The 26,791-nt window shown below is 48.9% G+C and overlaps 1 protein-coding gene across 1 annotated transcript in view; it reads right to left on the bottom strand.

Annotated features, from left to right (window-relative positions):
• PACS1 (phosphofurin acidic cluster sorting protein 1) overlaps nt 1-26,791 on the bottom strand; it is a 101,857-nt gene that overhangs the window by 35,531 nt on the left and 39,535 nt on the right. The window contains exons 2-3 of the mRNA XM_030568144.1: nt 13,849-13,936; nt 3,340-3,429 (exon numbers count right to left, since the gene is read on the bottom strand). Of these exons, the coding sequence (XP_030424004.1) occupies nt 3,340-3,429; nt 13,849-13,936 (178 nt within the window). The remainder of the gene's footprint in view (nt 1-3,339; nt 3,430-13,848; nt 13,937-26,791) is intronic.

Raw genomic sequence — 26,791 nt, 5'->3', positions numbered from 1 at the left:
CCCAGGCACCAAATAGCAGCTCCCACCCTAGGCACAGTGCTTGGTCTGATCGGTAAAAGCAAGTGGCCAGGCCACATAGGCTGGTGATTGGAGCTGGTATGACAAAGCCATGGAAGTGGGATCTAAGATCCTGTCCACACCTGTTTGGTGATAAGACCCCTGGTGGGATCCAGCTTGCAATGTGAGCAGCAGCCAAGGCTCAACAAGACCATACAGCGCACGCATTTACAATTCTCAGAGCTCCTAACTGCCTGTCCTGGGAAACAGGGATTTATGCAGCACAGCAGACAATCAGGCATAGAGGGTGAGCTGTTCTGTCCGGGGGCAGGGTGGCTGCAGCTCCACTGGCAGGAGAAAGGGGATGGGAAAATCTCACACCACTACCTGCATGAGTAACGTGAGCAGAAACAACCCGGGCTAGGTTTGCAGACAGTAACTAGCACTGCACAGGGAGACCAAGCAGAGACAGGAGGAATAGCTTTCTACCTCTTGTCATGTCTTCCTCCAGGAACCCAAGTGCTTTGCAAACTTTAAGCCTCCTCTCTCTTTGGGAGGCAGATAAGTTATTCCCATCTTACACGTGGCAAAATGGCAACACTGAAAGATGACATTTTCAAAAGCACCAAAGTGATTAAGGAGCCTAAATCGAATGAAGTCAGATTTGCGCTCCTAAATCACTGTTGAAAATGGGTCTTTAGAGTTTCATTTTTAGAAGTGCCAGTGATTTTACCCTTTAGCCAAGGACAAACAGAGAACAGCAGAGCTGGGACTAAAACCCAGGACTGCTGGATTTCAGTTCCTGCTCTGCCCCTTAGCTCACACTCCTGCCCAAAACCCAAGAACAGAACCCAGGAGTCCTGCCTGACAGTTCCCTGCCTTCCCATGCCTCACACTGGTTATGCCTTCTTCCTGAAAGAAACCAAGTTAATTTCAGGAAGTGTCTGGAAGCCAGCTGTTGAAAGAGGCAGTGTTCTGGCTGGCCATTCTGAGCATACCGCAGCTTCCAAAAGCTGCAACACCAGAGAGCTTTAAGGAAGGGATCAGACAGGTCATGAACACCTTGAGATAATCCAGGATGACAAATGTGCTATGCTCAATGTCTGAGCACAACACACAGCTCCAGGACACACAGCCCAGGGCAGTACTTTACATTCACTGGCAAATGAGGTATGGCAAAAGCTTCATTGCCATTTTGAGTCTGTATTTAGAAAAACAAAAGGAAGATACAGTGTCCCTCATGAGAAATAACAAGGCTCTCTGTATGCACTCTCTTGGCTGAGTGCAGGGAAGAAAAGGACATTCAGAACTACTCCAAGGACCTGTCCCAGGCCAGGACTGCCTGCAAACACTGCCAGTTGCTAAAAGAGATGGAAACTGCCAAAGGATGTCATTGCAACAGTTTAATTAATCAATTCTTATTACTGGCCACGGTGCATTTTCCTCAGGATTAAAATCATTTGGAAATCCTTTTATGTTGTATTATAAGCAACATTTGGGTGTATTCAAAGAGGGCCGAAAACTGGGGATGTGGGGGAAGCTAGTCTGCTTTGTGCACGTCACTCAGCTTAGGAAGTTATAGTAGGCTAGTCAGTTTCACTTTGTGCTCATATACCTGGCTCATATACTCTAGGGATGCTGGTCAATTCCCAGCGCCATAACAAGGGCGAGGCAAGCGAGGCACTTGCCTCAGGTGCACAAAGGGGAGGGGCACAAGGGCTCACCTCCTCCTCCGCCCCAGAGCACGGAGAAGCAGCCGGCAACACGCTCAGGCTCAGGGAGGTGGAGGCGGAGCGGGGAGCGCAGGGTTGGCTCTAACTTTTTTGCTGCTGCCTCAAGACAAAAAAAACCAAGGTGGGGGCAGCACTGCCGCAGTGTGGCTGAAGGAGCGAGGCGCGAGGGGGGGAGTAGTCGGAGGAGGGGGGGGCGCAGCATGGCCACAGCGCGCCCAGAGGACCCAAGGGGTGGGCACGGCCGGAGGAGTCAAGGGGGGGCGGCGAGGCCAGAGGAGCGAGGTGGGGCACAGTATGGCCACAGTGTGGCCGGAAGAGCCAAAGGGGGTGGCGGCACAGCTGGAGGAGCCAAGGGAGGGCACGGTTGGAGGAGCGTGGAGGGGGGCGCAGCATGGCCGCGGTGCTCCCGGAGGAGCCAAGGGTGGGCACGGCTGGAGGAGCGTGGAGGGGGGGCACAGCATGGCTGTGGTGTGCCTGGAGGAGCCAAGGTGGGGGAGAGTGGCCAGAGGAGCCAAGGGTTGGGTGGCGCGGCCAGAGGAGCGGGGGCGGGTGGGCGGGCACAATTTTATATTCTTGCCTTAGGCGCAAAAATAGCTAGTTACCACTCTGTCGATTCCCCACATGAAAGGGGAAGGGTCACATCTCAAAAAGATACAAAGCGTACCAGGAAAACACAAGAGTCCCATGGTACAAGGCTGACATTTGGGGCCTGCTTCTCTGCTGCCAAGATCTTACAAAGGTGGAGGGAGTTGTCAAAGGGGTCAAGCAGCAGGGATGAAACATGGCAAGCTGCATGGAGAGCACAGTTGTAAACCATTTTTGGCATTTCTACCTCACTCAATCTAGGTACTTGTATGGTCCCAGCACTGGAATATCTGAACCCTCCATCATTAATGGCATGGCAGGGTTGCCTACAAAATCACAGGAATGGACTCAATGACCCAGAAAGTCCAGTCCCATCCTGTCCATTCCTAAGAAAGCTCCCATTTTACAGATGGGGAAACTAAGGTATAGAGACGGTAAAGGACCTGCCCAAGGTCACACCAGGCATATAATTTTGGTCTCCTACTCAACTGTTAGACTGGCAGAGGGCAGGCAGGAGGAATGTCACACAGGAGATGATGGAATTGTCATTGCTTGGAGCTTTCAAGGAAACCTGGTGTTATTAAGTGCAACTGTGCCTGTTCAGCTTGCCACTTCCAAGAGCTTTGTAGCCCTGCGGGCATTAGGGACTCTGGAAGGCTCCTCTAGCCAAAGTTTCTCTCTAAAAACCATGGCAGCCTATGTCTACACTACCGCAGTAAGTCGACCTATGCTACGCAACTCCAGCTATGTGATCGTGGGGTCACTTATCTTACTCTTCTCGTTGGGGTCAGAGTACAGGGGCTAACTGCAGAGCGATCCACAGTCGATTTGGTGGGTCTTTACTAGACCCGCTAAATTGACTGCCGGTGGATCGATTTCAAAGTATGGATCCCCGCTGTAGTGTAGACCTGCCCTCAGGTACATTGGAAGAGACATAACCTTAACCTGGTGCCACACGGGAGTTCCCACCTGTCAAGGAAAAGGCCTCTCCAGTTCAGTGCCCCGCACGGCTGCGCACACTCACCTGTAGCGAGAAGGTCAGCTGAAGCTCTGTTTCTACAAGTCCGCTGATCGGCAGGACAATCTCATTGGATCTCAGGATTCTCTTTGAGCCCTGCAACCAACACAGAGTGGACAGTGTTGCATGTTCACCTGCGTTCGGGATCAGGACAGGTAGAGAGTAGTGGCCAAATCAGCACCAGTAGGGCAACCTTGCCCAGTAGTGCCCCCCATCAACCTGAGCCAACTCCTCCCTGTAGTTGGGCCCTCCAGGGTGAGAAGGTATTGCAGCCTCCTGCTCATGCTGATCCTTAGCCATAGCTGTTAAGGGGGTTTGGGGGGCGAAGACAGGATTGAAATCCACCCTTCATCTTCTGTCCCAGAGGCCAATTCTCCAACGCACTGCCTGGCAGATCTCCAAAGGAAGAGCCAACACCACACCTGCACACGCCCTGTAAGAAGCAGGAATTCCCCTGCTGCTGTTTCACTTTCAGCACCACTTTAAATCCTCCACACCCCCACCCCCGTTACCAAGCTCTGGATCCAGCGGCAGGCAGAGAGCTCCCGGAGACAGACCCAGACAAAAGGAGTGCTCGTGCTGTAGGAATAACATTGGCATTTTCCAAATGCCTGTTATCTGAGATCTCCTAGCACTTACCCAGCCCCCTGCCCCCACAGCATCTGGGCACCTCAACAATCTTTAGTGGGAGCTAGGGAAGGATTATCTCTGCTGCCCAAATGGGAACTGAGGCACAGAGCCCAAGGTCTCACACACAGTCTGTTGGAGGAGGGAACTGAGTCCAGGTCTCCCAGTCACACACTACAGTGGCAGAGCCAGGAATAATACCCAGTATCTCCTGCTCTAGCCACTCCTCCCCAGAGCACACAGACCCACTGGGTGGCAGAACCTCACCTTTAAAGCCCCTGGCATGTTGTTACTATGCCCACAGGAATCCCAACTCCAACTGCTCCCTGCTCTTACCACAGACAGTGGAAGACTTTGGATACATATGGCAGGTCCCCCTCTGGGAGCTGATCCACACAGCAAAACAGACTCTTATCCCTAGCAGAGAAAGACCGCACGAAAGCCAATGGCTGAAAGCTGAAGCTAGAAAAATTCAAACTGAAACAAGGCACCAAGATTTAACAGTGTGGGTGATTAACCATTGGCACAAACTGCCAAGGGAACAGGGGGGCGGAAGGAGAGATTCCCCATCTCTCAGTGTCTCCAAATTCAGCCTGGCTGTATTTCATCAAACACACACGCCTGGGCTGAGTGCAGGGGGAACGGGTTCTCGGCCTGGGCCATCCAGTAGGTCAGACCGGATGATTAGGGCCATACCAAATTCATGGCCACGAAATATGTGCCACGGACCATGAAATCTGGTTTACCCCCGTGAAATCTCGTCTTTTGTGTGCTTTTACCCTACACTATATAGATTTTACAGGGGAAACCAGCGTTTCTCAAATTGGGGGTCCTGACATAAAAGGGAATTGCAAGGGGTTGGCAAGGTTATTTTAGGGGGAGTTGCCACCCTTACTGCCTTCGGAGCTAGGCGGCAGGAGAGTGGTGGCTGTTGACCGGGTGCTGAGCTCTGAAGACAGCACCCTGCCAGGGTGGCAATGCTGTACCATGCCACCCTTACTTCTGCGCTGCTCCTGACGGCAGCGCTGCCTTCAGAGCCGGGCTTCTGGCCAGCAGCCGCCACTCTCCAGCTGCCCAGCTCTGAAGGAAGTGGCACCGCCTGCAGCAGTGCAGAAGTAAGGGTAGCAATACCGCAAACCTCCCTACGATAACCTTGTGACATCCCACCCCCCACAACTCCTTTTTGGGTCAGGAACCCTACAATTACAACACCGTGAAATTTCACATTTAAATAGACCAAATTATGATATTTACAAATTTTTAAAATCCTATGACCGTGAAATTGACCAAAATGGACTGCGAATTTGGTAGGATCCTATGGATGATCTAATGGGCCCTTCCGGCCTTCCCATCGCTGAATCTCTTATCAGCTTATATAGTTATAGCTTTAGTGGTAGAGGCCTGTGCTTTTGTTGCCGAGGGTTACAGGATCTATCCCCGCTGATAACCTGTAGTGGGAGTCAGGCCAATGCTGCCTAAAATGAGCAACAATAGGAGCTCCCAGACTCCTTGGACCAACGGCCCGTCTAGGTCAGAACCCCACCTCTGAGAGTGGCCAGCACCAGGTGCTGCAAAGACAGATGCACAAACCCTGCAGCAGGCAGGCAGTGCCAATCAAATCTGCTTGTGAGCTTAGTAGAGGGGCCCTTAGGTGAGGCCCTCTAAGTGCTGTCTAGATGTTCAAGGCCATGCTCATCAAAGAAAGTCCTAAGCGGAGACCCGCCATGCACCTTGCATCCCACCGGGCACCGGCACATTTGGCAGCCTTGTCACACCTCAGCTGACACCCTTAGGCCGAGGAGAAGGTGCACGGAGTTGCCAACCAGGAGACCATGAGTTTGAGGCTTCCCGCTTCCATGGACTGCTATTAATATTTCTGCAGGCTGCCCATGCTGCTGTCTGGGAAAGAGAAGCCAGGTCTCTAATAGGACAGATCCAGATCTTGTCCCCCTGAGCCACGTGGCTTTTCAGAGCGAATATGCCAGGTGTGGGCTCTTGGCTTTGCTGTCAGGAACCACCGCTCAAGCCATCAGACCCCACACTGCACCCAGAGCCAGGAATCCCCATCCCCACAGTGCTTCCTCACTGAGGGTAGGCAGGATTTGCATCAAATTCACACAAACATTTTCAAGCTGAGGTTTACACTTATATGCTAATTAGCTCATTAAATATTTGCATGTGTGTCCCACAAGAGAATGGCCCCAGACTTGGCAGTGATGCGAGTGCCCCTGAGGTCAGAGTTCTTCTGAAAGTTCTTCCCTGGCTCTCGAAGGCAGCGGTGTTGTGGGGGAAGTGCCACTCGGCCTCTGGCACTTGCAATCAAACACGCTACTTTGCTCCCTCCCCCGACCTGCTGCGTGTTGTGAGCCACGCTGCTAAATGGCTGCTGCGTGCTGCAGAGGTGGCTGCATCTCAGCAGGGACAGAGAGAGCTATATATAGTCCCTAAAGCACTTTGAAATTCTTCTGCATGAAACCCTAATAAACTGAAGTTATTAACAATGAGGAACATGATAAGGAAACAGCAGGAAGCAGACAGCAATAAAAGGAAACGCTCTCTTGGTAACAGCTCTCCTTAGACTGGACACGAAATACTGGTTTAAACCCCCTGAGCACTGGTTGGTAAGGACTTATGGTGAGGTGTGGAGGTGAGGGGGAGGGTGCTATGATGTGGGATCATTTGTACAGTCTACGGAAACCCCGGAGGGGAAGGATTAAAACCCCCAGCAGTCAAGTCAGTAATAAAAGCACATCATCTCAGCTGTAACTAATTCACCCTGGGATAAATTTTTAATTAAATGCATAGGGCTTTCTGGTAGAAGTGAGGATGGAGCGGGTCATCCCCCCACTCCTGTGATTAGACAGATGAGCTCTTTGCCTTACACAGGAAATGTGGACTGAAGAGTTCCCTGGTCCAAGGGGAGCCGCTGGAAAAGTCCCTGATGCAATGCTGGGTTGTCCCATACTGCAGTGCTCTTTGGTGGGCCACTGCTGTCTCTAGATCTCTCTCCAAATCACTGCTAGGCTGCCTGAGGAAAGACCAGTTCCTTCTTCATAGTCATACTAGTTACATTTGCTAGATTAGCCCCATCTGCTCCCAGCAGCGCAGCATGGCTTCCACTTTGGTTATGGTTAGTAATCCTGTTTATTGCAGTAGTGCCGAAAGGCCAGCCAAGAATGGGGCACCACAGTGCTAGGCACTGTACAGAGTAGCAGATGGTCCCTGCCTTGAAGAGCTGACAATCTAAACAGACCAAACAAAGGGTGAAGGGATGTAACTCACAAGCAGAGTGAACTATGTAATGGCAGTGAAGGGACACTGAAGGGAAGGGGTCACGGGGCAGGGAAGAACAGGGGAGAAGGGGCAGATGTGGAGTGGAGTAGAGGTGAAGATACTGTAAAGGAGGGAGAGAGTTGGAGCAAATCTCTAAAGCTTTGCCCCATCTCATGGGATGTTTCTTAGGAGAGACTATTTCCCTGTCCAGCAGATCTGACCATTAGGAAGTTTATTGCTCCTAGGAAGAGACCACAGAACTGGGATCAGCAACTCCATTTCCAATCCTGGCTCTCCCCAGACTTTGTCCTGCCATCTCTGTGCATCCGTGGGAGGTGGGGGATGGTATTCCTGGGGCAGGCTGTGAGAGCTAATGTTTGCAAAGAACTTGGAAGATGAAAAAACAGAAAAAAAAAATATATTTGCACTTACCTGAAAATTCCCTTTTACTGAGCAACAAGATCCCCACATCCATTACAATGGGTTCTTCCATCTGCTTGCAGAACCAGGCCTGACAGTCACTGGCAGCAGGGGAATGCCCCACTACATGAAGTCTCCTGCAGCCAAGAACTTTCACAGCCAGGATCATTCAGACCTAGTTTCCTAAATTACAGGCGATTAATGTACTTTGGGGAAAAAGCACAATTTCTCCTATTTCAGAGCATGAGAAATTTCAGTGACAACAAATCCAAATCCTTGGATGTCAATTTCCATCTCTAGCCTGGATGATTCATTTGTCTCCTGGGTGGGCTGGATCTGTGGACCTTATTACTTGAAGAAGGGAACTTTTCAGGTAAGCAAAGATACATGTTCTTATACTTCTTCATGGTAAGACTATGATGGACTTTCCAGGCACCAGATCTGCTGTTTTTTCAGAGCAGTGTGCCCCCAGAGTGGGAAGCAGGATCATTCTTTAAGTAAAGACATCAAAAACATGGTAGATTATATCTCTTCCATCTTCCCCTGAGCACTAAGGGATGGAGAAGGCTTTTCGCACTGGCTAAGATGCAGAAGTTGGCAAACTTACATATTGATGACCATGTGGCTGTCCAGCCAGTCTCAATACAGGAGCAGGGCTGGTGCAACCACCAGGCAGACTAGGCTGTTGCCTAGGGCGCCAAGTGGTTGGAGGCTCCAAAAAGTGGTGCCTCCCCAATTTTTTTTTAAACAGAGGAGAACAAGGTGGCTGCTGCTACTCCTTGCCTCCCAGCTCCAGAGGGGCCACCCGCGGAGTGGGGAAGGGGAGGGTGGTCTAGCACTAGCAGCTGTGCTGTCTTCCCCACGCCGTGGGCTGAGCCAGGCTCCCTGTCGCCCCCAGGGCTCTCAGCAGTGGCAGCGGCAGCAGGCTCAAGCATGGAGGAGACGCTGGTTGCCTGTGCTACCGCTGAGAGCCCCAGGGGCGGCGGGGAGCCTGGCTTGGCCCGCAGCGCAGGGAAGAAGGCATAGCTGTGCCCTGCTCTTCGGGAAGAGAAGCTGGGTGTCTACTCCGCCTGCAAGGTACCTAGCTGGCCCGCGGGGAGCCGCAGGGGCCCACGGAGTGCCAAGGGTGGGTAGGTCCAGTTCCTGGCCTGGCGAATGGTGTATGTGGAAGCAACCTGGGCACCCCTCCCCCAGCCAGCGCCACCCCCTCTAATACCCACTGACCAGTTGCCTTCTCTCCTGTGCACTCCCTGCCCCAGCAACCCACCCTGTCCTGCCACTTTCGCCTCTGGGCAACCTCCACCCGGTAACCCCCCGAGCCAGCCATGGTAACCTTCACCCCTGCATCAACCTCAGGACCCCTGCCACCTGCCATCTCCCTCCTGTCCACTCCTCCCTTGTGCCACTCCCTCCCTGCCACTGCACCCCCTGCAACGAACCCTTTCTGCCTCTGTGCAATCTCTTCCCAGTCACTACACTGCGTCCCCTCCACCTCTTGGCCACCTTCACCCCCACCAACAATCCCGTGCACCCACCTCTCTGCCACCTTCACCCTCTGGAAGAGCCCCCATAGGACCTCTCTCTTTGCAGCTCCTCTCCCCTCCCCGTGCCCCCTGCACTTTGTGAACATCTGGGCCGCTGGGGGGGAACTTGGCCATAGGAAGGTGGGGGCTGGACATCGGAGTGGGGGGGGCGCAAGGTGGAAGTTTCGCATAGGGCGCAAAATATCCTTGCACCGGCCCTGTACAGGAGACATCGCTACTCTGCCATCTGACCGTCTGCGCTCCTAGAGACTGGATTTGGATGCTTACCCGAAGGAGGACTATTTCTTCAATTTATGTAGGGAATGAAATGACTTCTCTACATTAAAAGAACAATACAGGATCTCATTAGAGAAAGCTCCCAACTTCAAACACCGAGAAGCCTTCTCTTTTGGACAGGAAGTATGACACCACCTCCACATGGGTTCAGTCTGGGTAGTGCTGTCAGGAGCAGAGTAAGGATCCAAGGTCACGCTCTATGACCTTGCAGGTTGGAATAAAGCTGATGCTCTAAGGAAGCATTTAATATTGGGATTTGCACAGAACGTCCTTTTCTTGAACATACTGAGAACATTACACTGCGGAGACTTGACCTTTTTGCTTGGCCACTCTGATACACTTGCAATAACGCCCTCAGGGAGGTTCTCAAGGTTACATTTCACCAGGTTAGCATGGCAGTTAAACCAGGGACATTGCACCCAGCCAGCAGAATACATTCTGTTTGCTGAGCTCTCCTTCGCAGTGCCTAGGGGCAACTGGAGGGAGGGATAGCTCAGTGGTTTGAGCATTGGCCTGCTAAACCCAGGGTTGTGAGTTCAGTCCTTGAGGGGGCCACTTAGGGATCTGTGGCAAAAATCAGTACTTGGTCCTGCTAGTGAAGGCAGGGGGCTGGACTCAATGACCTTTCAAGGTCTCTTCCAGTTCTAGGAGATTGGTATATCTCCAATTATTATTATTATTATATCACTTCAGCCTGTATTCCTCTCAACCTGTCTGGTCACAGATAGGGGATTGGTCTTGCAAAGCAGACCACCTTTTTGAGCTAAAGACAAGTGACGATCCAACACTCAGTTAATCAGGCCCGAGTGCCATTGGCTCTTCAGCCGGAAAGGCATAAAACAGTATCACCGCCTCTATCTCCTCACTAGTTTTTGTACTGCACTGAGGAGCAATGCTATAGGCAGAAAAACAAAGCAGGGACCTCACCCAGTTCTGCAAGATGTCATTCATCATCTTACATCCCGATACAGAGAGGCTGCAGGACACTTTATTTACAGTTTCCAGATTCAAGACAGTTGATCACCAGCCCACCAAATTGGTTTACAACTAGATATTTCTGGGTGTAGGAATTACTCTGCTAATCCAACTTCTGCCGCGGAAGTCTTGGTGTTCATCTCCCCCTGGGTGGGCAATATACATAGAGATAGCCAACGTTGCTCTGCCCAGGACAGGGAGAGTTTCTCTCTGGAGAAGAGCTGATTGTGTTTTTCCTAGTGTGTATAAAAACCTGATCAGACACGCTGTCACAACCAGAACAGGTCTGTTATCCATGGAAGCTCTGAGATCTCAATGAATCACTCTGGTCCAGCTGGTAGGTGCAGTTCTCTCATTCTGGCTCTCATTCTCTGAGCCAAATGAGGAAGATTCCTTAAAAACCCTGATTCTCTGCATTCTCCAGTGGTGGGAATGGGGAGAAGAATATACAACTGGAGCTAGATCTCTGCCACTGGATGTGACAGGGCGAGACGTGGAGGCGATACCCAGAATTACTACATAGAAATCATAGAAAGCCAGGATCACTGAAGCATGCCTGTCTAGGAGATCACAATTCTGCATCGGCTCCAGTAGGACTTCGATAATTTCTCTGCGACACCATTTGTTTTCCTTTATGGCCATCATCATCTTCTGAGAGGAGACCTCATACCTGCTAGTATTGGTCCCAAACCCGAGCCAATGATCGACTTTCCAGGCACCATGTGTCTGTGTTTGTCCTGAAGCCAAGCTACTCCAGGAACCATACCACTCAAGTGTTTGCTTCAGCTTTCCCTCTGTATAGAACCCGATCAGAAACATTGTCTAGGAAAAGATTAAGTGAACTTCCTTCTTCCCTAAAGCCAAATATTACTGGCTGGAAGCATGTGTCAGAGCAAAAGGCAAAGGCTGCCATCCATCTGCAAAACATGAGAATTGTCTGGGGATGGGAAAATGGGAATGCTCTGAAGTCAAGCCTCCTTCAGGAGCTTATTTAGTTATTTCAGACAGTTCCCTGCTCTGCTCATTTGGGGTTTCCCTCAGCAAAGCTCAGCAACAGGGAGGAGTCAGGGTGGCCACTGGGGAGGCAGAGAAAACTGGAGGGGGTGCTGCAGCCGGTGACTCTCAGACTGGTCTGTCCCCAGCTGCAGACCGTAGCATTCGTTTTTTTCTGATTTTCACAAAATCAAAGGGTTCTGTCCACAGATGCCTGGAACACTCCCTGGAATTTTGGAATCTATTGGATGTAGCATTCAAAAGCTATCGCAGTGCAGGCCAACAGAGAAGTGCCATTGAGTTGGGCGTAAGACATGGCTGGGCTTGGTCAATAAAGCTGCACATACAGTTTTTAGTTTGGCTGTAGTTTGACATGCTTTGTACCCAAAGATTTCAGAGCACTTTGCAAAGGGGGGCAGTCAGGAGCCCACTTGGCAGACGGGGAATGTAAGGCACAAAAAGGTGATGTGCTGATGGCCTCGAAGGGCAGGATCTGAAGTAGGAACAGAACCCACATCCTCCAGTTCTTATAGCTGCAGACTACCTTCAGAGTGTGAACCCAGCGCGAGTCAGAACAGTCCAAGCTGCACAAGCCTGGCAGGAGCCTAACCACAGCTATAGGAGGTGAGACTTTGCCCCACCTTCTCAGACTAGAATATTAACTCGGGGCCCTAACAGCAGGAACACCAACAACATTAGAAGAGGGAAAGTTCGGTTTTGAAGTTCTGGACAATATATTGTGAATGGATTCTCGTTTTGATGGCTCAAGTGTGTGGAGTGTAATGTGCGGTGGAGATCCTGAGGGCGCCCATCTCCCCCCTGTAATTAACCACCCAAGTGTCCTAGCTAAAGGGCTGCAGACATAGTGAGACTACCTGAATTAAACCCCTGAGCTCCTGAAAGGAGGGGTTAATTTCTTCATGCCCTTTCAAACACAGAAAGCAGCTGCACTTATAAACCAAGAGTGATTCAGCCCTCAATCTCCTCTCCAAGTGCTGCAGGGAATCCCCACAGGGCATCACAGCCAGAGAGCTGGATCAGGCTGGCTCTCTCAGACAATGGGGGAGACACACAGCGGTAGGGAATGTGCGTCAAGCATGCCAATGATCTCTTGCAAAGCTGACAACCTGAATGGTAAGCAAGAGCAACAGCTTTTAGCAAGACTCATTACGGGGGAGTGGGAAGGAAGAGCTCCCAGGCATCACCTGATGTAGAGCTGCAGACATCGAAACTGGCAGAGAAAGATGCACAACAGCAGCTCAGGTTATACATTTTATTGACGGTGCAGGGCTTACATAATGTTAGCAGATCAATAAGCAGCGGATGGGCCGACCACGGCATTGCGCCTATTGCAAGAGGATTACCAGAAAGACCACAGCAAGTTACATCTGTAACAGCTTTCATCTAACTGGAGCAGGGACAACACTGACCTCCTAGTGTTTCCCAACACCACCCCTGTCCCAGGCCTCCCTCTAGTCCACGGGCTGGGTGCACAGAGAAAGTCTTGCTGCTGCTTTCCCCAGAACATCTCTCGGCTCCAGACTCTCTACTGCTAATGATCCTGCCCAGGTCTACATCTCCTTCCTTGGCTGCTGTAACCTCCTTCCTTCTGGGCTCCCTGACATGCCCCGTGTCCCACTCCACCACCAGGAAAAGCGCAGCTGCTAAGATCACAAGCCTGATCTGACCCCGTCACTGGCTCCCCTTCGTCCACCGCTACCTTTGACTCTGCAGAACACTGCCATTGCTCACTTAGTCACTCTTCTCACTCTTTTCCCTGCCTGCCTGTCCTCTCCACTCAACAGCCTGTCTGGTCACTTCCCCGCACCACACACACACCAGGACTGCATGGGAGTCCTCACCCAGGCCATTCTTCTGCCCATCAGTCAAGTCCCTCCTAAGACCTGCCTCTTTCATGACACCTTAGAGAAAATTAATTGCTCTTTAAACATTCCAGTTTGATTTACATCCTTACCCTGCTGGTCTGCTCCTCACTGTGTGAATAATGTCAACTCATCGCCACCCCCGGCTGCTTTGTTACCCTCCACCCCCACACAGCCCACCTCATTGTAGCAGCCTCTTGTCAGCATTTTCCTGTTCTAGGGGAGGAGAGATTGCCTGAAGGGCAGACTGTTCTGGAGGGCAAGATCCTCGCATGTTAGAGATTTCCCCTAAATTATACCTATCTAGGTCTTACAAAGAGCTCTTCATCTCTCAATCGCAGTGTGCTTTACACATGTGGGCACAGTTAGCCTCATTTTCAGATAGGGAAACTGGGGCACCAGGTGGGGAAAAAGTCAGCAGGAGATCTGGGAATCCAGCAGCGACTATTTAGCTTGGAACGCCTCCCACCCTATTCCCATGTGCAAAACACACCATCTTCAGGCAGCTGATTGGGCACACTGACCTGCAGCTTCACAGCTATCACCACTGAGTTTAGGTCCTTGTCCATCTCCTTCAACATGATAAGCTTCTTCAGGGTCAAGCTGAACAACCTGTCAGGAGAAGAGAAAGTGTCAGAAACAGGATGGAGCAGCTGGGAGATGCAGGAAGAGATGAAGCATTCCTGAAGCTAAACAGGGAATCAGGGGTTGTGACAGATGCAATCCACTCATGGGTTCCTATTCCATCGGGGCCAGGAGGCAGCTTTTCAGAGCTTTGCGCTTCTTTGGGTTACAAGCCGGTTGGAGTAGACACTCCCCAAGGCTGTCTACATGCCCTTGTGCATTTCTGTGGTGCAAATATTTTCCCAGCTATGTGCCTGGCCCGTCCAGCCTCCTGCAATACAAACAGTGCTCAGAGAAAGGGAAAGGAAGCTCATGTGGGAGTCAAGCAACACTGCACTGACCTGCTTTGAACTTGTGATCTTTGAAGGCAACTCAAACCTGTTCCATTCAGCCTGAGCCTCTGGCAGTTCTGGACTTGATGTAGAAGTTACAGGGTGAGGTGCTATGGACTGTGATATGTAGGAGATCAGATTAGAAAAGTGTAGAACTGATAAATGAAATTGTTTTCAATTGTTCACTTTATTAATGTAACTTCTGTTCACCATTCACTACACTTGCCTATACTGTAACTTCTGTTCCATATTGTAATTCAAACCCCATTTTAAAACACTCACTCCATTTTGTAAAAGCTTCCTCCAACCTTCATTTTTCCAAACCTTGCTGTAATCTTATTAGTTTAGTTTAGATGTGTGAATGAGGTATGTATAAATGATGAAATCAACCTCCAGCCCCAGCCTGTCCTGATGAGATAAAGTTCAAATACCAACGGCTGAAGACCTAGACAACAGCCCTAAACAAAGTAAGAAGCATCCACCCTAAAAAGAAAAGGACAACAGAACAACAGAAGGAAGATCAAAGCCAGGTCCAAGGCTGAAAGTCACGCCTGCAATTGATGGGTGATTAGTCTAAACCCAGAGGCAGCGTGACACAGCAAGACCTATAGACTTTGAATCCAAACTAAAAGCCTATAAAAAAGAAGGGTGAGGTGAGAGACTTTGGGTAACATTCTGCTGCCAACATGGAAGAACATCGGTGCCTGCCCAACAGAGATCCAGCTCAGCCTTGTGCCCAGCTTTCCTGGCCAGTTAGCTGCCACAAGCTACGAACCCAAGCTGCAAAATCAAGCCATGAACTTAAGCTATCTTCAGGACTGGTAACTATGCAGCAGCTGCAGAACACCTGATGAATGTGGATGTGTGTGTGTGAATGTATGTGTGTGTGTATAGGTATTAGGTATAATGTGAGTGTGTCTGTGTGTGTGTGTGTGTGTGTGTGTGTGTGTGTGTGTGTGTGTGTGTGTGTGTGTGTGTGTGTGTGTGTGTAGGTAATAGGTATAATGTGTGTGTATAAGAATTAAGATATTAGTTATTAGTCATAAATTGTTATCATAATAAATGTGGCATCTTTGCCTTGTCCCCTTTAATAAGATCCTGCTGGTTTTTACTGGTCTAATATAATTGGTATAACAAAAGAACAGGCCTTCTGGCCATAACATATATGGACTGCACTAATGCACAGAAGGCACATAGGTTAACACACAAGTAAAGCCCCAATTATCCAGAGCCAGGTCTTGGGGGGCCACGCCAAACCTTTGGGTAATGGGGGTTTTGGCTACCAGTGATTTTCACTTGCTTGCACTGTCTGTGTGCTGTCGCGAGCAGAGGGTGGTATAATGCAAGCCACACATTAAAGAATCTTTGAAAATAGATTTCAAAGGACACCCATTGTGAGAGACACTTTGTACTTTACCAACTGCCTGATCTGTCCCAGAAAAGTCAGGAGATCTCTTTTCACTGAGCAATCAGCTCCATACTCACATTACAGTGGGTCTGTAGCTTTGGGGGGAAACCTGACCTGTCAGTCACTGCCAGGAATGGGTGCAGCCCAGGCCCCAAAGCCCTTCCTGCTCTGTGGAAGCTACCTGCTTGGCTGACTGACAGAATCTTCACAAAAAAAACTTGAAAAACTTCCAGAAAAACTCAAGACAGCTACGCACTGCAGAGCTCAACAGAAGCAGGCACATTTCTCCACTGAGCCAAACCCTGCATCAGATCCTGTAGCAACATTCTGGGTCTGTGGACCTCACTATGCAGAGAAAGGAAACCATCAGGTAGTTCAGATATATTCTCCTCTTTTCCCTCCTATTAAAGTCCTAAGATCCATTTCTGTGGGACTCTAATGGCAGTATGGACCTGGGGAGGGAGAATGCCTACGTGCAGAGACTGAATGGAGTTTTCAACTGCGCTGAAGTGACTTAGGAGCACAAGTCCCATTTCAGGAGCACATCACTTCGGTGCTCTGAAAATTTCATCCACTAACTCCATTCTCTGTACTGGAGGGACCAGAGATTGGAGCAAAGGGAAAAAAATACTAGTAGCTCTCCCACTGGGATGCATGCAATTGTCCTCCAATGTGGCCACCGCTGTCCTCAGGCTGTGAGCTCTGACACTAGCCACATAACCTTTCCACCAGGTAGACCCCAGAGACACACATTAGCCATTTGAAAATGGCAGGCTAGGAGGCGCTCTCTCCTTTTGACTCTTGTTGGAGAAGGCTTGCCAATGGCAGGACAGCCTAGGGTCAATCTTGAGGGCTGGTTCGGGCCAAAGGACCAGTTTGGGAAACAGGCTATAGTGCTCACAGCCCCAGTGTACTTCTAGGGGCAGAGAGAGCAATGAAGACTTCAAACGTAGCGGAGGGGAGATAAACAGACACTTCCTTCGCAGTTCGAATGCATGTGCCACGAGAGTGGTGGGGACCAGGTCCAGGTGCCAGGGGGCTGAGACAGACTGACATTGCCAGAGATGCTACCTTCTGTGCTAAGGATAGTGAATAACCGCAGTGATCTTTCTGCCCAGGACAGGTACAGCTGCACCTCCCTCTGCAGGCAGGAAAGCCTCCTTTCCAGCTGTCCAATTAGCACATGGTAAATGGAACTCTGCATTCCACAATGCCTATTGCTCATGGAGGGAAAGCTGGAGCTTGGACTCCAGCCACCTCTACTCTGCCTCCTCTCCAAGGACAAAGACCCAGCACTGGGCACCCCCCTCAGATGGACTCTACAACCTTTGCGGGCACCAGCAAGTGCTCTCCAGCTTGCATATGAAAAGGCCATCTGAGAGGTCATCACTCCTCAGCCACCAGAGAGGTGACTGCAGAAAGGCACCTCCTGTCAGTGAGCGCTGATCTCTGAGCAGCACCGTTAGTCAGACGGGCATCACCCCTGTTTGCTCCCAGGAGCAGAACTGTGCATGTGCCTGGCAGACTCTTCTGATCAGGACACAGCAGTAACTCCTCCGTGTGAACCCCGTGGGGAGTGTCTGCCACTGCTGGTCCCCCACCGTGGCAGCCCAAGAAGCAGGAGATGGGGATGCCTTCCTGCCAGGGTTCCTTTCATGGCAAGCCCTTTGTGAAAACTCTGGGAGCAGTGGCTGGAGCAAGAGGAAAACCCTGTGCTGGGAAATGCTATCATCCTAAAGTAAAGTTCAGGGGCCTGCGTGGCATCAATAAATGGCAATATGGAGGAAGCATTCTTCTCATCTCTAGGCAATGGGGAAATCCTCTGGGTCTACTGGCGCCAGAGTGGATTTGGGGATCTTGTGTTAAGGTACTTGAGGAGGAGCTAGATGTTCTGGGGTCTAGTCCCTGCTCTGCCACTGGGCGAGCTTAAGCAAATCACTTCCCCTCCATGCCTTGGTTTCCCCATCTGTAAAATGGGACTAATAAGACTTCCTTACCCCACAGAGACAAGATGCTCAAATACTACACAGTGGCAGGATGAATCCCTATTGCTCAAGACCAATCCAGTAGCTCAGCCACTAGACCACGGTAACTTAAATGCCATGGTTTTGTAGCTGTGCATCCTTAGATTTCTGTCAGATCCAAGTTCTCACTTGCAGTTTTTAGTGATTACTTTGCTAACTCCTCAGATCCACAATTAATGAGTAACAAAGTCCCAGGATGCACCTAAGGCAGCACCTTCCTCATTCAGAGATGAAGGGGAGATAGAAAGATGGAAGGAAGAAACAGGTGCTTTCCAGCGTCCCTCATAGCACCACCTTCACTCTCCAGGCTACGTCACTGAGATAGAAGCGCACCAGAAGCATTGCTATTAGACAGGAAGCCAGCAGATCGACAAAAAAGGAGAGGAGGAAAAAAATGGGTCAGAAGGACAAAAAATAGTTTGCAGGGCAGATGGTCCCACCTAGGACTCTTTCAGAGTTGAGTTCAAACAGACATGAAACCCAGCTTGAGACCTCATAGCTTCTCCTTTCTCCAACTGCCCGACCTCCATCACCATAGGATCTGAGATCCAATAGATCTTCAGTGCAATAGGGGTTAACCTGCACCCATGCCACAAAAAAGGGAACCGTCGCCTCTTTGCCAAACTCTCTGACCCAACTCTCAGCGGCATGAAGCCTCTTAAAGTTCTCTCCTGACCAACCTTTGACCAGACATCTAAGCCAACATCACTCTAACTTTTTGCCAGGACTAGTTTAATAGGTTAGGTCTGTGCTACTTATGGACAAGCTAAGGAGGCCAGACCAGATGAACATGTAACAGGTCACCACGTTCTATTAAGAAAGGTGGGGGTCACTACAGCTGGGAATTTAGGGGAGATCTGCCCCAGGGCCCTAATCTGTAGCAGAGCCAGGAACTGAACTCAGATTTCCCAAGAACAATCCCATACTTTACATCCCACCAAGCCCATGTCAATCTCTAGCAGTTGGAAATAAAGAAGCAGAAGAGGAATAAAAGGCAGATGGAGCCAGATTTGGTTAATTGCAAAGAGAAGCCTCTTGAGATGCGGCATGTGTACCAGGCACATGGTAAGTCATCCACGACTCATTGTTCATCTGCATACATGAATGCACCTGTAACAGGAGCACATGCCAGAGCTCAGGAAGGAGACAGGTAAGTGCAAGGGGTTCAGAGAGGCATCGTTTTATTGCGAAGGTGAGAGAAACTGGGTAAGGACCTGCTGCCTGCTAACAGCAAACACATTAGGTGCTGACTGAGGAAACACATTGGGCTCCACTTAGCTCCTGTGGCTCTAAAAAGGTCACGCTGCTTGAAAGACAAAGTTGCTTTGGAAGTGGAAGCAGCAATGTGGGAATATCTATTGTTATCTGCACAGCTGCTGCAACAGATAAGAGGCCAGCACAAGGGAACTCCATACTGGCAGCCTCTTTGCACACTGTGGAACCTTACAAATGCTAAGTACAGTTACATATTTTTTACAGTTACACGGGAACTGGTGGTGTATGTATTTCCATATGCTCTGGAAAAACAAAGGCAATTCCCAGGCAAAAAGCTCTGTTAAAAGGGAGAAAAGGTTGAGCAGATGCACCCTAACCTTTACCCAATACTGTCCCTCAGCTTTCAGCATTTGGAGAGTTAACAGAAGATGTCTTAGTCAGAAGAACGATCAGTGCTGGATCAGGCAGGATTTGAGGGGTGGGCAGAGAGTACATTGTTCTTGTTTTCAGAAGCAAATGATAAAATCTTCAGACTTGGGTGTCTCTAGTTAGCCAGCTCAGAAGTGGCCTGGTTTTCAGAGCTGCCTAGCTGAAAGTTCAGTCCCCTATCAGCCCCACATTACAGTTTGGAATGAGCTGCCCCTGGGATCTCTCTTGCTCTCTCCATGTCTTTCAAGTGCTTCTACCTGCACTTCTCCCAGAGTGGAACCCTAAGGTTCACCCCACTTTAGAGAAGATCACCAAGCTACAACACTCCCTGTTTACCAACTATATTACCTCAGCCGGCCCAGCTGGGTTTGGCTGGCTATAGACTTCTCTATGGGAGTTTGTGACCAGTAAGAATCAGCAGTGACTCAAGATAGCTTCATCAAAATCAAGTATGATTTATTGATTCATAGAAACTTAAGCTGAGAGAGACAGGGTTAAAGCAATAAGCACCTATACGCATCTTCTCTTACCCAATCTGTATCCTTTCCTTGCCCTTTTAGCTGGGTGTCCCAGCCACCTCTTCTGAGTCTGAGGTTCAGCCTGCATCTCTCTGCAGACCCCCTCTCTCTATCCAAGAGTCACTAGCAGACTTATTCACAGGAGCATAGGACACAGAACAAGGGCCCTCCTGGATAACCAAGTCCAGTCCCCTGCTATCACAGTCAATCCTGTCATAGAATCCCATTCATAAACATCATTTAAAAGTTCCTTTTTCTTCCCTGGGTTCCTGGGCCTGGTCCAAACTGGGTTATTCACCAGGAGGTCCAGGTTGGACTTCACAGCAGTAGGTTCTCTGTTTTGTTCTGTAACTACCAGTGAATAGGTGGGAATTAGAGGTGTTAGTCTGGTCTGCCTATGTGCTTGCTAATGTCTGTCTAGATGAGGTGTTTGTGTGGAATAGCTAGGGTGTGAATTAGGAACATAACAGCTATTCCACGCTAACTCCCTGCATGGACACTCTTATTCCGCACTACAAGTGCCTTTGTGCACTTCAGCTTAATAAACTAATCACACAAGGCATGAATGTGGAATAAGAATGTTCACACGGGAAGCTAGTGCATAACAACTATTGTGGGCTATTTCCCTGGGTTGACAAGCTCTCAGCATCCGCTGGAATTTACCCTTTGTGATCCCATAACCCCCAACACAAGAGCAAACAAGGACATAATTTTCATAAAATACTATAAATATCTACCACATTCTCCACAGCCCATACATACACTGAGCAATGGGGGAGGTAGATGGGATCTTTTGACAGCCTTTCATGACTGCATCCTCAGAGAGAAAGAAGCATGTTCCAAATACCCTCGGATGGAAACGAGTAGCCAAAAGCAGGCTCATTTACTGCAACAGGTCTACAAAGGTCACCACTGCCTTATGATCAATAGTACCAAAGGTGGATCTAACTAGTTCAGCATGGACACCTCATTTTCATCTCCTCTCCAAGCGGAGATCATCTACCAGTCTCCAATCCATGCCCATGTCTATTCCCAGATGAACAAAACCTAGGAGTTCTGAAGCTATTTAGACACAGCAAGTTTTTTTTTGCCACAATGCCAAGAGATACCTAAGATTACCATGGAGGAAGTCACAGGTCACTTCCAAGACATGATTGCAAATTCAGGGAAAATTACTACTCAGGTGACATAATCCAGGCCACCTCATGCATTACATTTATTTGGCCTAAGGTACACAGTAAGCCACCACACATCAGCCCAGGAGGCAGGTGATTGACTAGGACTGCAAATGTGAATCGTGATTGTTCAGAATCCTCTCCCCATCCCACTAAGTGTAGAAACCACCTTGGAGTAATAACCTCACTTTCCTCACGTGCGCCACAGAGGGAAAGGGAAAACATATAATACGAGCCACAACTTCCAAAGGAAGATCTATGATATGTTGCAAACCCAGGAGTTCCTGATGTACCAGGGCTGCTGCAGGAATCCATCATTGTGAAATCTTTTGGGAAACCCATACAGCTTTGTCAGGCAGAAAACTATCGCTACGGAGTTCCTGAAAGAGCTCCAGTCAGCGACACTGAAGCTTTCACAACTTAGTCACTTGGGTCAGGAGTGAGAGAGCAGGCCTGTACGGGATTTAACTACACTTGGTTCTCATGAACAACCCCCCTGAAAGCTACCAGAGTTGGAATGCAGGTCACGAAGATAATGCACTTAGCTCTTTACCCGCTTTGTCCACCACCATCACCATACTTAAAGTATTTATGGCACCAAGGAACTCAGCATCCATGGGAGGCAGGGGTTGTCTCCATGTTACGGAGACAAAACAGAGGTCTGAGGGGTTAAGCAGCTTCCCTAGGTCTGTGGCAGGGCTGGGAGTGCAACCCACACCTTACTACCCAGCCCATTGCTTTAGCCATGAGATATGGCCTCCTTCTCCTTATAACTGTTAATGGTGGCAGCAGGGGCCTGAGGGGCTGGATGCCTGGGTTCTATTTTTATCTTTGCTACTGACTTTCTGTATGACCTGGGGAAGTCACTGCAACTGGGATTTTCACTCTCGGGCTCTTTAAAAGTCCTACTTATGCCTCAATTTCCCCATCTTTCAGCTGGGTAATATCCATCTCATAGGCGCATTGCTGAGCTGGAGCAATTGCTGTTCGTCAAGCTCTCCAAGATCCCAGAGTAAAAGTTACACTACTGTTTGCACAATAAAATAGTAGAGAGGCTTAGCCTAGACACACTTGATCATTACAGTCCTTCGGTGCTTGGAGGCATGAGAATAGTTCCTCCCCCATGCCTGTTTGTGTAACACACTGGGCCTGTTTACCTCCAGTGGGACTGAACACCAGACTTTCAGCACCAGCCCCTACCCTTGGAGCTAAAGGAGTCACTTTGCGTGGAAAGCTGACTCCAGGGCTGGAGAAAATGCCTTAGAGTGAGAGACTTAAAATGCTCAATCTACTTAGTTTAGCAAAGAGAAGATCAAGAGGTGACTCAATCATGGTGTCTCTTTAGGGGGAGAAAATGCAGGATACTCACAGGCTCTTTAACCTAGCAGAGAAAGGCAGAACAAGAACCAATAGCTAGAAGTTGAAGCCAGCCAAATTCAAATGGAAAATAAGGCATAAATGTTTAACAGCCCAGTTGATTAGTCATTGGAGCAACCTGCCAAGGGAAGCGATGGACTGTCTTCAAATCCAGCCTGGCAGCCTTTTTGGAAGATGCTATAGTCAAACACAACTGCCTAGGCTCAGTGCAGGGGTAACATTGTCTGGCCTGCGCCATAGAGGTCAGACCAGATGATCTAATGGTCCCTTCTGGCCTTAAAAACTATTAATCTTGGTATTTTAGGGTAGCTAGTTCAATAGGTAGGAGGTGTACATGCTTCCTGCTGTGGAGGGAAAGGCATCGGCTGGTCTATATTACGTCAGTTGTCTGTCTGTGTAGCATGTAGACGCACCTTAATGCATGTAATCAAACTGGGATGCCCAAAGCAGCTCGCCAGCAGCCAGAGGACTGCACCAAACGTGTAACCCTAGTACAGTAAATACTCGCAGGCCAGAGGAATTAATTGCAATAATTAGGTTTTTATTGAACGGTGGCTAAACTGAGCCTCTCTTCCACCTTTTTGTCACACTAGTTTGGATGTCAGAGTCCCTGCAGAGCACTGGGGTGTAGCATTACTGGTGGACTAGTGGGGACATGCTGCAGCATGGGTTTCACCGGATCTAACGCTCTTCTCTACTAGCCAGAGGAAAAATCATTTAAAAAGGAAGATTTCTAACCAGAGGAGTGTCGTTCTGGAACAGCCTTCCAATAGGAAGGTTATTTGTCCCCGCTTCAACTAGTTTGAAGATGGAGCTCGATGTTTCTGACCAGGATTCTCTGATGGGGTTGGCTATGATAGCAGGGACTAGATTTGGTGACCCTGCCTTCTAGTCCTATGCTCCTAAAAAGGTCATCTTCATACCAGGCAGTTTTAAATGAGCAAAGAACTATTAATTTTAGAGCATCTTCCATTTACCAGTTCCAAAGTAATTAGCTTCTAGTGCATCTCACTGCTAGATCTCAAAAAGAAAGACAAGGACTGGTGCCCTTGTACAGATGGGGAAACCGAGGCACAGAGGCTTGTTAGAGGTTAGTAGTAGAATCTGGAATGGAACCCAGATCTCCAGATATCCAGTCAGGCTCCATGTAATCTCTAAGTCATCCACCCCTTCAGAAGTAGGGAAGAATTAGCTATCCCGGTTTTACAGAGGGGGAAAACAAAGCAGTGACGTAACATGGAAGTCTGTGGCAGGGCCAGGAATGGAGCCCAGACCTCACAAGTTCTGTCTTTTAACCCCAAGATCAGCCTTATTTCTTGTGTTTAGAGAAATAAACAAAAAACAGACCAAGTTCAGCTTTGACCTAAAAAATATGTAAGCAACATACTTGTCTTCACATTTAATTAGGCCACTAGCTGGGGACAGTCTTGGCACTCTGACTATTTTCCTTTGAAAATGGTGAAACTGGTGCATGAATATGGAAGGGCTTTTAATTTAGCCAGTAATGTTTAAGGGCAGCTGAAAGTTAAACAGAGCAGAAGCAAATTAGAAAAGGGTTTCAGGAAACCGCCGCGCTCTATGACAAACAAGCTAAATAGTGATGTACAAAGGATAACCAGAAGGGAGCTGCAGACACAGAGATTTCACAGGCTGCATTATTACAACACAGCGTATAACAATCATGCAGGGTGCACAAGCAAACTAGTATTCAGGCCTGGCTAGGAGAAATCTATGGTGGTCAGGAATAGGGGACATGTTGGTGCTCAGCTCCGCCCACTACCCCAGAACACCTACAAATCAACATGAGCTCCCAGTGTGATGCCTGGCAAAGAGGGCCACTATGACCTGGAGCAGGGATGGAGCTACCCTTGGATATGGCACTAGTGGGAACAACACTCAAGTACTGCGGCCAGTTCTGGGGGTCACGTTTTAAAAAGGATGTTGAAAAAGTGGAGAAGATGCAGATCTGAGCCACAAAAATGATCTGAAGGCTGGAGAAAGTGCCTGACAGGGCAAGACGTACAGCCCACTCTTTTGGCTTATCAAAATGAAGACTGAGAGGTGACGATTACAGTGCATAGCTACCTTTATGAGGAAAATGGAGTGGGTAGCAAAGGGCTCTTTAAGCTAACAGAGAAAGGCAGAACAAGAAGCAATGGCTGGAAACTGAAGCCAGACAAGTTAGAAATTGAGGCCCATGTTTTTAACAGAAACAGGGATTAACAACTGGAATGAACTGTCAAGGAAAGCAGTGGATTCGCCATCTGCTGCTGTCTTCTGATCAAACCTGGCTGCCTTGCTGGAAGATGCTTTAATCAAACACAAGTGACTTGGCACAATAAAGGGTGAAATTCTCTCACTTGGGCTATACACAAGGTCAGATTAGATGACTCCTTCTGGCCTTAAACTCTACCAATCTAGAGGCTTGAGGGGGTTTCCAAGCTTTTAATTCTCAGAGCTCCACAGTCCCTCCCAACTCCACCAGAACTCAGTCTTTATATTTTTCATTCTGCTGAACATACTTTGAAAACCCCTGCTCTGGTTAAATGATCAGCAATAAGAAAGTTAATGGTGACATTCAACATTGCACCATTAGGCCCTTTAACTAACACCAGCCTTGAGATTAATGAGAGCATCTTGTGGCGCTCAGAGCTACTGTTACCCGCTAGCATGTGGAGATAGCACTATCCCTGCCCATGCTTGGAGAGATGGGTCCCTGAGAAGTGCTGCTGTGGTCTGCCAGCTCGGTCTGACACACATATACTAGCAGAATGACTAGGATGGAAGGCAGCAGATGTAAAGAACTCCATTTCCCCAGGGATTACCCAATGTGATCAGAGAGAACACGGAGCCCAGTGGCTCTTGCTGTCTGTAGCCAGCGGGGTCTTGTGTGTGTTTGTTTAACTCTGTACAAGCTGGCACTTGTCATATTCAGCCAGCTGAGGAAATCCACAGGAAGTCTTCACACACTCAGTTGCTGGCGGCGTGCAGCCTTTTTGGTGCCATTTGCATGGAAAAAGGAGGTCAGATGGGCAAACTAAAATAACCAAAGTAAAGACAGACACTTTTGAACGCCTTGATTTATAATCCTTGCTTTCTCTCTTGCGGTCATGCTGCTGAACGGAAGAGTAGAGGTGCCGTGGCTTCCTGAGTACTGCTGTAGATGCTAACATATGCCAAGCATATAAAGATGATTGACACACAGAAACAACACCCACCCTGAAGGGCCCTATCTTTATCCCAATAGCCTTTTACCCAGTCCTTCAATGTGTCAGCAGCTAGTGAGAACAGGAAAAACACTATGTTGACTATAATAATCCCATATGGCTCTTCCTTTTATGTTGATTTAACATGGTTAAAATGTTACTGTTTAGAAGAAGAGCTCCAGGTTTCAGCTTTAGCTCTGTAATAGGCTGTGTTAAAATAAATCTTCCACAGCTTGATCATTATCTGGTGTCAGCAGGATGCAGACAGATTCAGTTCTTCCCAGAGCGAGGAGCTGAGCAATGCACACAAACTCACTGGGGATTATCTGAAAATGCAAGAAGAGCACAAAGAGAAACATACTGTTCCTCTGCAGGGATGCCCAGCTGCTGTATGCAGGCTGTGTAAACACAGCACTATGCAAGGACAAAAGACACAGGAAACCATCAAACATTGCTACATTTTGCTCTGCAAGTGTGAGAGCCCAGTGATTGGTAGGGGTGTTTCTTTCTTTCTTTTTTTTTTTGCTAGGGAGAATTGCAAGATGCTGCCAATGTGAACAAGCCAAACCAAGTCATTACTGCTCATTGGAAAGCGTTCATAGATAGCACAAAATTCCAAACCTAACAGTCACACATAAGGTACCTGATCTGTTCAAGAGACAAGACCTACACACTCTCTTGGTAGTGATTTGTACAATGGTAGCAGCTAGAGGCCCTGGGCAATGGGATCTAGGCTCCTGAGTCACTTTGGAAACATTTACTTTAAGTCAGGGATGGTGCTAAGCTAAGTCAATGTAAGTCATTCTTATAACTGGCTGAAGAGCCTGTGCAAGGAGTCTACAGGGGTTTGGTTCAGCTAGTGCAACTTGTGAGTTTAGACAAGGTTTTTTGTATGAAGTGACCCCTCCACCAATGTAGAAGTGCACAGGGCTGCATGGGTACCCTGTGCTTAGGAGTGACCCAGAGAAAACAGAAGCATCTATTGCTGGTTATGGCACCAGATACTGAGTCAGGGCCCGTGGTTCCATTCCTCACTCTATCACTGCCACTATGTGACCCCAGGCAACTTACTTTCCCTTTCCTGTCTCAGTTCCGATCTGTAGAATGATACCTTTATGACATGCTTGGAGATCTCCAGATGAAAAGCACTGAACAAGCA

The sequence above is a fragment of the Gopherus evgoodei genome, chromosome 7 (genome assembly GCF_007399415.2).
Source record: "Gopherus evgoodei ecotype Sinaloan lineage chromosome 7, rGopEvg1_v1.p, whole genome shotgun sequence".
Taxonomy (NCBI): domain Eukaryota; kingdom Metazoa; phylum Chordata; order Testudines; family Testudinidae; genus Gopherus; species Gopherus evgoodei.
Note: the sequence above shows the minus strand (reverse complement) of the source record. Positions and strands in the feature narration are given on the sequence as shown.